Genomic DNA, 14,805 nt, shown 5'->3' with positions numbered 1-14,805 from the left:
CGGCGGTAAGTTGAAGGAACGACCAACAAAAGGACAACCATCCCATTTACCTCTTCTCTGGTCTATGACCAGTAATGCAAATTAAAGAAGAGAAGAAAAAAAGACACTGCATTACGAAACAATTAAGGCTTGATAATATCCTAACAAATTATACAACCATTTCGCACTAATTTCAATTTTCCGTAATTTATTAACAACATAAAAAAGTTCTACATACCGAAAGAGGCTATCTCTGAGATACGAAAAATAAACACATCGCAACTTCCTTTTTATGACGTAGTAGTCTTTATACGATGTTTGCATTCTTTGAAAAATGAAACATTTTGCCACGACCAATCAAAAGAATATCATAGAAATCAAGAGGCCCAATTGGGACTATGCTACCCAGCATGACGGTAGTCAAGTATATTTACTTTACCCAATATCTCTATATTTGGTATTCGATTTGGATAATTGGTGCTATCAAAACAGCATATCTAAACAACTAGAAACAAACCCGGTACGTATGCCTCTATATGTTAGAGAACAGTCCTGACTATTAAAATATAAAAGTACATCCTTGAGCATGTGTCTATTCTAAAGTATGTTTGCCTCTAACTTGAACAGAAAATGAAACCAGTGTGTTATTCTTCCATCTATACACATCGAGGTTTATTGCAGAAAGCCAGCTGGCCACGGAAAGGGGAAAGGGCATCATAAACATTATCCTATGCATATAATTGATAAGTGGTACAAACATGTAAAAAAATATAAGGAGTATATAAATATATATATATATATATATATATATATATATATATATATATATATATATATATATATATATATATTGGCATGGTTCAATTGGAAGAGGACTTGAAATATATTAAGCTTTCTATTTCAGCTGTAAATATAAGTCATTATTAATAATGTTCAGGGCAATTTACATTATTCAACAATACATTCAACAACATGGTTATCAATACATTCAACAACATGGTTATCAATACATTCAACAATATGGTTATCAATACATTCAACAACATGGTTATCAATACATTCAACAACATGGTTATCAATACATTCAACAACATGGTTATCAATACATTCAACAACATGGTTATCAATACATTCAACAATATGGTTATCAATACATTCAACAACACGGTTATCAATACATTCAACAATATGGCTATCAATACATTCAACAACATGGTTATCAATACATTCAACAACATGGTTATCAATACATTCAACAACATGGTTATCAATACATTCAACAACATGGTTATCAATACATTCAACAACATGGTTATCAATACATTCAACAACACAGTTATCAATACATTCAACAATATGGCTATCAATACATTCAACAACATGGCTATCAATACATTCAACAACATGGTTATCAATACATTCAACAATATGGTTATCAATACATTCAACAATATGGCTACCAATACATTCAACAACATGGTTATCAACAATATGGCTACCAATACATTCAACAATATGGCTACCAATACATTCAACAATATGGTTATCAATACATTCAACAACATGGTTATCAATACATTCAACAATATGGCCACCAATACATTCAACAACATGGTTATCAATACATTCAACAATATGGCTACCAATACATTCAACAATATGGCTACCAATACATTCAACAACATGGTTATCAATACATTCAACAACATGGCTACCAATACATTCATCAACATGGTTATCAATACATTCAACAATATGGCTACCAATACATTCAACAACATGGTTATCAGTACACTCAACAACATGGTTATCAATACATTCAACAATATGGCTACCAATACATTCAAAAACATGGTTATCAATACATTCAACAATATGGCTATCAATACATTCAACAATATGGCTATCAATACATTCAACAACATGGCTATCAATACATTCAACAACATGGCTATCAATACATTCAACAATATGGCTATCAATACATTCAACAATATGGCTATCAATACATTCAACAACATGGCTATCAATACATTCAACAACATGGTTATCAATACATTCAACAATATGGTTATCAATACATTCAACAATATGGCTACCAATACATTCAACAACATGGTTGTCAACAATATGGCTACCAATACATTCAACAATATGGCTACCAATACATTCAACAATATGGTTATCAATACATTCAACAACATGGTTATCAATACATTCAACAATATGGCCACCAATACATTCAACAACATGGTTATCAATACATTCAACAATATGGCTACCAATACATTCAACAATATGGCTACCAATACATTCAACAACATGGTTATCAATACATTCAACAACATGGCTACCAATACATTCATCAACATGGTTATCAATACATTCAACAATATGGCTACCAATACATTCAACAACATGGTTATCAGTACACTCAACAACATGGTTATCAATACATTCAACAATATGGCTACCAATACATTCAAAAACATGGTTATCAATACATTCAACAATATGGCTATCAATACATTCAACAATATGGCTATCAATACATTCAACAACACGGTTATCAATACATTCAACAACATGGCTATCAATACATTCAACAACATGGCTATCAATACATTCAACAATATGGTTATCAATACATTCAACAACATGGCTATCAATACATTCAACAATATGGTTATCAATACATTCAACAACATGGTTATCAATACATTCAACAACATGGTTATCAATACATTCAACAACATGGCTATCAATACATTCAACAATATGGTTATCAATACATTCAACAACATGGTTATCAATACATTCAACAACATGGCTATCAATACATTCAACAACATGGTTATCAATACATTCAACAACACAGTTATCAATACATTCAACAATATGGCTATCAATACATTCAACAACATGGTTATCAATACATTCAACAACATGGCTATCAATACATTCAACAATATGGTTATCAATACATTCAACAACATGGTTATCAATACATTCAACAATATGGTTATCAATACATTCAACAATATGGCTACCAATACATTCAACAACATGGTTATCAATACATTCAACAACATGGTTATCAATACATTCAACAATATGGCTACGAATACATTCAACAACATGGTTATCAATACATTCAACAATATGGCTATCAATACATTCAACAACACAGTTATCAATACATTCAACAACACAGTTATCAATACATTCAACAATATGGTTATCAATACATTCAACAACATGGTTATCAATACATTCAACAACATGGTTATCAATACATTCAACAACACAGTTATCAATACATTCAACAATATGGCTATCAATACATTCAACAACATGGCTATCAATACATTCAACAACATGGTTATCAATACATTCAACAACATGGTTATCAATACATTCAACAACATGGTTATCAATACATTCAACAACACAGTTATCAATACATTCAACAATATGGCTATCAATACATTCAACAACATGGTTATCAATACATTCAACAACATGGTTATCAATACATTCAACAACATGGTTATCAATACATTCAACAACATGGTTATCAATACATTCAACAACATGGCTATCAATACATTCAACAACATGGTTATCAATACATTCAACAACATGGTTATCAATACATTCAACAATATGGCTATCAATACATTCAACAACATGGTTATCAATACATTCAACAACACAGTTATCAATACATTCAACAACACAGTTATCAATACATTCAACAACATGGCTATCAATACATTCAACAAGATGGTTATCAATACATTCAACAACACAGTTATCAATACATTCAACAATATGGTTATCAATACATTCAACAACATGGTTATCAATACATTCAACAACACGGTTATCAATACATTCAACAACATGGCTATCAATACATTCAACAATATGGTTATCAATACATTCAACAACATGGTTATCAGTACATTCAACAACACAGTTATCAATACATTCAACAACACAGTTATCAATACATTCAACAATATGGTTATCAATACATTCAACAACATGGTTATCAATACATTCAACAACACGGTTATCAATACATTGAACAACATGGCTATCAATACATTCAACAATATGGTTATCAATACATTCAACAACATGGTTATCAATACATTCAACAACACAGTTATCAATACATTCAACAACATGGTTATCAATACATTCAACAACACAGTTATCAATACATTCAACAATATGGTTATCAATACATTCAACAACATGGTTATCAATACATTCAACAACACAGTTATCAATACATTCAACAACATGGTTATCAATACATTCAACAACACAGTTATCATTACATTCAACAATATGGTTATCAATACATTCAACAACATGGTTATCAATACATTCAACAACACGGTTATCAATACATTCAACAACATGGCTATCAATACATTCAACAATATGGTTATCAATACATTCAACAATATGGTTATCAATACATTCAACAACATGGTTATCAATACATTCAACAACATGGTTATCAATACATTCAACAACATGGTTATCAATACATTCAACAACATGGCTATCAATACATTCAACAATATGGTTATCAATACATTCAACAACATGGTTATCAATACATTCAACAACATGGTTATCAATACATTCAACAACATGGTTATCAATACATTCAACAACATGGCTATCATTACATTCAACAATATGGTTATGAATACATTCAACAACATGGTTATCAATACATTCAACAACACAGTTATCAATACATTCAACAATATGGTTATCAATACATTCAACAACATGGTTATCAATACATTCAACAACATGGTTATCAATACATTCATCAACATAGTTATCAATACATTCAACAACATGGTTATCAATACATTCAACAACATGGCTATCAATACATTCAACAATATGGTTATCAATCAGAAAAAAACATCGACATGATAGTAGCAGCTAACCTGACTATAATTCATATAATCAGACTCTAAGACCCTATGATTATTGCTGTGCATATGAAATTACCCAGAATTCTCATAACATGAATATACTGATAAATTAATAATTCTGTGAATTTGTACACAGTAGTCTTGACCCAAAAACGCGATAATCTTTGTATTTAATTTGAAAATGAAAATAAATTTTACAATCAACGAAAAAGTTATATATATAATATATATATATATATATATATATATATATATATATATATATATATAACAAAAAGGACATAATGTGACTTCAATACGAGTAGTATGTGTATTTTCATCAATCGGTTTCAATACGTAAATTATGTGATGACCTTCTGAATTTGAAATAGTTTTAAAAATTTTGTACTGCAATCAAATTAAAAAGGATTCTGTATCAGAACCCCAATAAATAAATTTGCATATAGCCAATATCTTGAGCATTTTTCCAGCCCCGAATGAAAACCCTGAACCAATCTGTCATATGCATGTTGTTTGACAAGTGATTTTATAATGCCTTTGTACATTTATTGTATTGTCAGCAGACTGGTTTTGATCCAAGTTTCTCCAAGTCCTAGATCATTTAGTTATTGATTTTCAAAATAAACACAAACACATTTTGATTCGGAGAATACTATGCCAGATCAGACAACAGTGAGCTGTAGACAATGTAAATGTATTTCCTAGTATTAGTACCAATTAACCGTTAACAATGTAATGTTGGTTACATTTCCTCACTTCTAATACTTGCTTTCTAAAATTTAAAGTTTGCTCTTTTTGCTGCATTTGATGAGGTAAAATGCCATACTAGTATGCTATATTCAAAAGGATATAAAATAACATAAAGACCAATTTGGGAGATTTACAGTATCTGACCATGTCGCCAAATTTACAGTATCTGACGATGTCGCCAAATTAACAGTATCTGACCATGTCGTCAAATTTACAGTATCTGACAATGTCGTCAAATTTACAGTATATGACAATGTCGTCAAATTTACAGTATCTGACAATGTCGCCAAATTTACAGTATCTGACAATGTCGTCAAATTTACAGTATCTGACAATGTCGTCAAATTTACAGTATCTGACAGTGTCGCCAAATTTACAGTATCTGACAATGTCGTCAAATTTACAGTATCTAACAATGTCGTTAAATTTACAGTATCTGACCATACACACACTCCTTCTGAAACATGTCCAGCAAGTAAAACAAAAGGAATGACAAGAAAAACAAATTAAGTCTAGTTCCAAACCCATAAAAATAATTTATTATAAAGTAGAATTGATTCCACCTCTTTGAAATGCTGCTAATGGGTGTCTTTTTTTAATTCCCTTTTTGGTGACATTTTTCATAATAGTAACCAGGCGATCCTCATGTATAAAATTCAACAGCATCATCACCAGTACTACGATAACAGATCCTCGGGTATAAAATTCAATAGCATCATCACCAGTACTACGATAACAGATCCTCGGGTATAACATTCAATAGCATCATCACCAGTACTAAAATAATAGATCCTAGGGTATAAAATGTAATAGCATCATCACCAGTACTACGATACTAGATCGGGTATAAAATTCAATAGCATCATCACCAACACTACGATAATAGATCGGGTATAAAATTCAATAGCATCATCACCAACACTATGATAATAGATCGGGTATAAAATTCAACATCATCATTACCAACACTACGATAATAGATCCTCAGGTATAAAATTCAATAGCATCATCGCCAGCACTACAATAGATCCTCGGGTACCATCATCATTACCAGTACCAAGATACGAGATCCTCGAGTGTAGCATTCAACAGAATCATCACCAGTACCAAGAGATAGTCGATCCACGGGTATAAAATTAAATAGCATCATCACCAGTACTAAAATAAGAGATCTTCTGGTATATTGATACTTTGGTAAAAAGCTGCAAATTCTAAATCCAGGAAACATTCCTTCGGATGTTTTATTTGGGCATCAACAGTTTTTGTTTGTCAATCAATACACCACTGGATGTTTTTAAAAACTACTAATTTCTCCTGTAACTATTTCTCCACCACCAAAATTGCTTTCTTTTAGGAAAGCATTTCACATCAAACGAAGCCAAATCTTAGTGTGACTGACTATGACTGTTTGACTCTGCTGTACCTGCCAATGTCGAAACAAATGATCCACTACAGAACGAACTGCTTCAAAAAAGCTCATTACAAAACTGTTGATTTCTATCACGATTCATTGCTGCATTGCGGCACAGTAGTTCGTCAAATTTCTGTTTCTAGCGGAAGGAGTTTAAGTATGGCGTGATTTTCAAACAACGTGGATTTAGAGTAGTTTTATATCAATTGATAATTCAAATTTTCTGTTCAACAAAACTGATGTAAATAGTTCAGCTCGTATCATAAAATGTCATTAAATTTACCAGATAATACGCAGATTCTTCAACTGGTATCCCATGCTTTTCATGTATTCTTATCTTTAGTTAAGAAGCAATCATTGTAGATTAATTAAATGAAAAATACAAAAGATAACGGGATTTGGTTCAATAAAACAACAACAATAAATGCATGATCCATGCAGACAACTATGGCGTTATACTTAATGTCATTAATGGAGTGGTTTGATATATAGGCAATATAAAAAATTTATAAATTTGTTTATAAAAACAATATCTATTAATTCATTTATTAAAAAATAGTATCACTATTTGAACATTTATATTGGCACATGTATACATTTGTCAGCGTTTTCATATGGAACGGCACAACTTTGGTTTCTACAAGCAATCGCCAAATTCACAAATGGTGATTAAAATTGAATATGCTGATATATACTAGAAAATCATTTAAAATGGTGATTACATTTTCTTGCAGTTTTCTCTTTTTTTAGATTGCCAATTAATAATGAACCCAATGTATTTGGTCCTATGCTGGGTGCATTTTCGTTTCTACTGCAAGAATATACGGTGTTCTAAATCACCAATTTGTACAGAATTTTCCAGTAAATTTATCCATTTAGTCAACATCTTCCAGCACATTTGCCTTGTAATCTTAAACAACCAAAATCCATTGTGAATACTAATAATTCGTATTGGACTCTTGGTTATATAAAGACAAGTGATAATTATTATTTTGTTATTCTATTTAATACCTAATCAGAGTCGGGCTTTTTTAAATCAGCGGCTAGTGCAGCAATATATCCAAATAATGCAGCATTTTTAAAAACAGCAAATGAGAGTTAAGACATTGGATGATATAAAATTATATCAGAATACAAAAGTATTAAATTATGTCTTATACCCCCTCCAAAAATATATTTTGGGGCTCAAACTAATTCTAATTGCATGTTTTCCTATAAGAATTAACTTGCTTACACATCTGTGTGTGTGTATGTGTGTATGTGTGATTTTGATTTTTAACGTAGCTTTAAAAAAAATCAGTCATATCGCTACCATGTCTGCAGTGTGGCAGTTTAAAGTGATGTCTAGCACTGGAACATCATGCCGCAGACATGTAGCATGATGTCCCACACAGTCACATTATCCTGACACCAGGCCGACCAGTCCTAACGCTAGCCTCTTAATGCTGAGCGCCAAGCGAGGCAGCTGTTAGTACCATTTTTCTAAGTCTTTGGTATGACTCGGCCGGGGATCGAACCCACGACCTCCTGCATCCGAGGCGGACGCTTTAAACACTAGGCCACCGTAGCTGTTCTCTTACACATTTTAATACCACTATCAAAATGGATTTTGTGCTTAAAATACACATACATATATATGTTGTTAATGCATATATGGGAGAGATAATAGCTCAAGTCCAAAAAGGGAAAACTTTACATATATATTTGCTAAATTTCATGAAAATAAAACCATGTCATATACAGGTAAATATAAACTTGCATAAAATGAATATGTCTTCCTGAAGTAGTATTTCTATGAATATTCTATGAATGTTTTTTGCGAAAGGAAAATGTATATGTACAATAATTGCTGTTAAAGAATTTAAAAATAAATAAATGAAAAGTTGTTCAAACGACCTGCAAATCTAACAAGCTCATCTGCTTAATAAAACAGATATGCCTATAACTAATTCAACTGTTGGGGTTTTTTTTCGTTCCGCTCAAATTGATTTATTTTACTAGTTATTCGTGCCAAAAGTTCAAAACTATGTTTTTAAAAAAGGCAAAAATTGCTCTATTACCAGAATCAGTTCATACTTTTCGGAATAGTATTTCTTAATAAACGAGACTCTCTTATGCTGGTATTAATGTAACAGCATTTTAAGAGCTTTTAGCATTTTAGTAATGTGTGTCTTACAGGACATAACTTTAAATATTTGTATCACAAATAAAATGGCCACCAAAAAAACGAATCATGGGAAATTTCAGACCAATCCATGTACATGTCAACTCAAAGTTGAGATGTATACTTAACATAATTTATATTGCCTTGTGGGACCTTTATAGTAACATGCTCTCACAATGCAACTTGCGCTAACACTGCGCAATTACTCACCCTAATCAAAAACGTCTAGCCGAACTACTACTCAGCAACCTGAAACAAATGACCAACAAAGCTGAACTATTGATTCCTCTGAAAGACTGCAAAGACTGCAAACTATTCAACATCAAACATGTTCAGTAATTACTGGGGAGTACCCTGAGGATGTGCTTGTCTTTACATAAGGCTGTTTAGCTTATATGTTTCTTTTCCTTTTTTGGCATAGACATCGAGAATACGTTGACAACCTCTTTGTCCAAGGCACGACTACGACTTATTAACAGCACTACACTCTTGATCCAGAATGAACCACTTATATACGATCTACGACATTTTTCACCACCTCCCAGTCGACGTGAACACTCTGTGTCTCCAAAAGAGCTTGAATCAAAGCATCGACAGTAGCTTCTTTTGGCATCTTTCTCTTCCATTTCATAAGGACATCAAAGATCTGGACAGCAACGGAATGAGGATTTTCAAGTTTGCTTTGATCAATTTGTGCTTGTGAAACACCTAAAGCGACTCCTATTAGTTCCCAATTAGCTCCAAGTCCTTTGGATATTCGGCTGAGATCAAGTTCTGTGAGTGAACGTAAGCGAGATTCTGAGGATGTCCTTTCGAACCAAATTTCCCGTTGAGTCCCGGTAGATGTGTTTCTAAACTTGTCAGAATACCAACAACTGAGTAAAAGTTCGGCTTTGACAGAATGGATTTTGCCATGGCTTTTGCACGGAAGAATACGTTTCTCCATCAGTTCTTTACAGCTCAGAAATGCCAATGACTTGAGGGAAGATCCTTCACACTGAACACAGAGTGTGTATGGTGATGTTTGCTGGTAACGTCCAAGTTCAGTTTTCAATGTCGCCCTCACAAATCGCCGAACTTTATCACAATGAGCATAGTCTAGTTCCATGTCACAAAGGTTGTAGACACATATCTGTATGATATTATCAGCTATACGAAGAAGGAACGAATGATACGAGTCCAAGTCAAAGGCAGCCGTATCAGCAAAAAGCTGTGGGTGTCCATCAAATTCCATCACCGGCCATTTGTTTAGACTTGCCCCTATAAGTCGATGGAATATTGCAGGTGGGGCATACCCTTCATGAAAGACGATGCATAGTGCTGAAGATCTGTTTTTCTTGTGTTCCAACTCTGACAGTAGAGGATCAGAACCACCTGCTCTCAATAAACTCGGAACGAAATAGTAACCTGCATCATGTAGGCTGCCGCTGTCCACAGAATGAACTTTCGGCCTTGCAATGATATCAAGTTTTTCCATATACTGCAGGAGTTTGTCTTTATGCCTGGCAAATCCGGTTGTTTTGTCTTGGCTCCAAATTGCAGTGACCAGCTCGTTATGCAAGATTGCTTTCTCTTTCAAATCTGTCCAAAACCCTCTGAGATCTGCATGCATCTGACAAAATCTTGTAGCCGTGATTATGCTTTTGAAAGCATCAATTATCCATTGGGGATCAAGGACTACTGGGTCTTCAATGCTCAATTCTTCTTCATTGAAGTAAACAATGGTTCCTATCATGTGATGGTATCGAAGGAATAAACGTATCTGGTCCATGTTTCGGATGGAAACCTCATTTGCCTTGTCCGCTCTGAGAATATTTCCGATTGTAGCTAGTTTTTTCTTTTTGCGCATCTTCAAGAGCGCTCTTTCTAGAGGGATCCATTTAGCAGGTATCTCCTTTACACTGAACTCTTTTGCAGCCTTCAGGATAGCCATTCTCAGCGGTTCCACTGACGAGTTTACATCGAGTGCATTAATGTAAAAGTCACTCGGTACGATGTGTTTGAGGAGTGGAGACTTGTCCAGCAGGGTTCTGAATGTTTCGAAGTAGAGGTCTGCTTTTTCTTTCTTTGATTCGAAACTTCCCTCTAACTTGTCGAAGTGGGTTCCGACAAGAATAACGGGAGGTTGTCCCGGTACTGTGCCACAAAACGTGTGTATTGACTTAAGCCAGAGCAAACCAAAAGAGCTGACTTTTGTGTTTTGCATATCGACACCGTGCAAGGGGAAATCTTCATCTACAACATCCAAATCTAACGGTTTTGACAAATCAAAAACTAGTAGATACACAGCCCTTGGGCACAGGAACAACTGATGAGTAGCATAGAAAATAAATTGACCTGCAAAGTCCCATATGGAAACCATGCATGGATGTATCCCGATTTTTCCTGTCTTGTCCACTTTTTGCAGGATCTCTGCAATTTTATTTAGTTGCTTTTTAGACAAGTTGTGAGCTCTTGATGGCACGCTTTCATTTGAACCTTCTGTCCTTGAAACAGAATTATGTTTTCCACTGTCAGGAGTACTCATTCCATCTGGGTGGAAGATCAAACCCTTTGGGGTTGAGAAGCCAATGTCTTGCTGAATAATTTCTTTTTCGTCTCTATTCTCCATTATCTCTAGTTTCGCAGTGTCCAATGTCTGATCATCATCTGGTAAATAGAAACCATGTTTTGCAGAAGAGTCTGGTGAAGCAGTACCACTGCTGGCCCAGCTGTCATCCATTGGGGATGCTCTTTTCTCGATCAATCTTGCCAGCCTTTCGTTTGTTTCATCCTCATCATCCACTTGTGAGATGTACTCCCATTCTCCAGTGTCAAATTTAACTCTACATTTCTTCACATGGACATCAATACCATTCGTGCTGTCTGCCTCTCCAGCTTTCTGACCCAGCAGCCGTCTGGTGAGGCTAGTTTTACCTGCGCCATAATGACCTAATACCATCACCCTTATGTCGCTCACCTTTTCCGTTCCTTCCTCCAAGGCTTCAAAATACAAATCAATTGATCCAATATCCATCTGCTGTATTTCACCCGGAAGAGATGCTTCAGCACAAGTTAGAGGAAATAAAAATCTCACGCACCTGTCATCATGGGTCCAAAACACGCCCTCTGACTGGTAATGTCGAATCAGATCAAACACGCTGGTAAAGGTCGGAAGTTTTGAATTGGATCCAGTGACTAGAACTCCATTTTGGAACAGAATCTGAATGTGAACTATCTCGTCTGGGCACCACACAGACAGAACATAGCTGCCAGGGTTTTGAATTCTCTCTCGAACAAGAAAAGTCCCATCTCTTCCAGTTTGGTATAGTAGTTGTTCTGCCTTTTCCCTGTCCAGACGACCATGAAACCACTCGGGAATGTACGACTCCAAACAAATTAATGGAACATATCCCTCATCTCCTTTAGAATCCTTAGCGATCAACCACTTAGGATCTTTGCATCCCCTGAGAATTTCGTATATACTGTTTTCATTTATCCTCAGACACCGTGAATCTGAACAATTATATGATTTGGTTGCTTTCATCACTGGCCCAGCAATGATACGGGACCTAAATGTCTCTCTGCTAACTATGGGACATGCTATATCTGGCAGTGGGTGGTTTGCTGCTTTTAACCAAGACTTCAGTACGTTGCCTTTTAGGACAGGCTCTTCTGAACAGGCTAATACGAGATCAGGAATGGACCGAAACGTTTTGTTCAACATATATAATTCTGTACCATGCTTTTGTATTCTGAAATGAAGAATACTATCGAATTTTGCACTAACAACAATTCGGTTGGGCTCGTGCGGATTTTGTCTGATAAGAAAGGTCCCATTTTCTTGATGACATAACATCTTCTCTGCAATCACTTTATTACAGTCAATGAGAAATAAATCTTCTTCCACTACATCCGGGTTTATCCTGACCTTGTCTCTCGGTATGTTGCCTCGAATTCCATATCCATCCTCTGCCATGAACATGGATTTACTGGAAGCCGCTGGAGCAAGAACTTTTAATACCTGACCAGCAAAAAATGGAATGTCACTTAGAACTGGAGTGTGCCACGTAGTCGTAGCAATGACTAAATTGTCAGGTACAACTGTTTCATCCATTTCCAAACATTCAATCAGATATCCGTGCCTTTCAATAGTACAAAGAATGCAAAATATTAGCTTTTGTAACTTGTAATCAGTCTTAGTCAAATTTGTTGAAAAACATCATTTTTTCTCTATACTTATGGGTGCCAAAAGTGATACAGTTAAACGAGTGAGAACATGACGTAGTCCTCTAATAGGCGAAACTGTTAACAGCTGAGTATTGTCCAAAGGTGATCACTGTAAGACATTTGTAATCTTTGATGTCGGTGTAAAAAGAGTTTCATGATTCTTAGTCTATCCATTGTTGATCATTCCTCGAATCTGCCGTTGAAATCTGCAAATAATAATAATAATAATAATAATAATAAGAAAAAGAAGAAGAAGATGTTGTTGTAGGTTTCAACGCCATTTTGCAGCACACGATAGGCTATACATGGCGGCCAGTATTAATCGTGTTTAAAAATAATAATGATAAGAAGATTATTAATGTTCTTATTGCTTTTTTCAGGGGGAAAAACTGGAAATACATTAGTACTATTTGTATCGAGTTTCATCGCAGTTTTGAATGATTACAAGTGCCCTTTAAAATAAACGATTTAACCCAATTAATGATTAAAATTAAAGGGCAATTATATGTTTTGAATTTTTATATTTATATAGAAGTTTGGACTTAAAATACTGATATGATTTCCAGCACTATTTAGTGTTTTTAGAGTCATATACCTTTTCAATAATAAATTAAAATATCCGGTACACTTTTCTAAATAATGTACTACTCAGGGGTCAAGCTAACAGGCGAAGTGGGCGAACTAAGTCACCTAAAAAATGTAAACTTCGCCTTCTTCTGTTAGGAATGCGAAAACTACTTCGCCATTCGATTTTTTTTTAGAGGTACATTGACTGACCATAGTTTCTGAGATGGCCCCTCGCCTTAGCCATGTTACATCGGGTGTTGTTTTAGCGAAATGTATTCTTCAATTCGTCAGTAGCTAGACCTAGTTTTGATATCATGTATGCTGACAAACTCTATCACGTTCACAGGCATGTGTTTTGATAGCTGATTGACGATTAACCGTTTCCAAAGTTAGCAACTATTACTGCCCGATTTCCGAATGGTATCCTCTGATAAAGAAAAGAAAAAAAACATACAATCTTGTGTTTCGAAACTGTAACAATAGTATGTAAATATCAGCTTGTATTTAAGACCTGAATCGGTGATCTGGATATTTTAACTGCCTCTAAGTGAACCACTAACGGGGAAATAACGGCGCATATAGTATTTCTGGGAAGTACCAGTTTATTAGACTGTATGTTTTCGTAAATTATCGGGCAAATATATTCAGAAAAATATACAATTCATAGAAAGCAATGCCTGGGTATTATGTTCTTTAAGGTTTAACTGTAAAATGCAATCGTACAAGTCAGAAACGTATGGGACAATGCCATA

General features: G+C 34.4%; 2 protein-coding genes across 3 annotated transcripts in view; both read right to left on the bottom strand.

Moving 5' to 3' along the window:
- Positions 1-635: 635 nt before the first annotated feature.
- On the bottom strand, positions 636-7,431 carry LOC149789720 (uncharacterized). The gene is made up of 3 exons (XM_089973105.1): positions 7,397-7,431; positions 1,288-2,737; positions 636-707 (listed from the first exon to the last, which is right to left on the bottom strand). Exons 1-3 carry the CDS (start codon positions 7,429-7,431, stop codon positions 636-638), a joined length of 1,557 nt encoding a protein of 518 aa, XP_089829231.1.
- The window catches only part of LOC149789719 (uncharacterized), a 34,258-nt gene continuing 23,997 nt past the window's right edge, over positions 4,545-14,805 (bottom strand). For both annotated transcript variants that reach the window (XM_089971730.1, XM_089971731.1), the window contains exon 3: positions 4,545-13,692. In XM_089971730.1, the coding sequence (XP_089827856.1) occupies positions 9,786-13,373 (3,588 nt within the window). In that variant the 5' untranslated portion in view covers positions 13,374-13,692 and the 3' untranslated portion in view covers positions 4,545-9,785. The remainder of the gene's footprint in view (positions 13,693-14,805) is intronic.

This window comes from Sinohyriopsis cumingii, chromosome 10 (genome assembly GCF_028554795.1).
Source record: "Sinohyriopsis cumingii isolate HCF-2022 chromosome 10, ASM2855479v2, whole genome shotgun sequence".
NCBI classification, from domain to species: Eukaryota; Metazoa; Mollusca; class Bivalvia; order Unionida; family Unionidae; genus Sinohyriopsis; species Sinohyriopsis cumingii.
Note: the sequence above shows the minus strand (reverse complement) of the source record. Positions and strands in the feature narration are given on the sequence as shown.

What these genes read in the sequence shown, in the direction of transcription:
- LOC149789720 (XM_089973105.1), bottom strand. Translation starts at nt 7,431, where the DNA reads ATGGGATACCAGTTGAAGAATCTGCGTATTATCTG. An exon ending in AAGAATCTGCGTATTATCTG is followed by an intron (nt 2,738 to 7,396) that starts GTAAATTTAATG and finishes ATGTATTGATAG; the next exon opens with CCATGTTGTTGAATGTATTG. An exon ending in TTGAATGTATTGATAACCAT is followed by an intron (nt 708 to 1,287) that starts GTTGTTGAATGT and finishes TTATATGCATAG; the next exon opens with GATAATGTTTATGATGCCCT.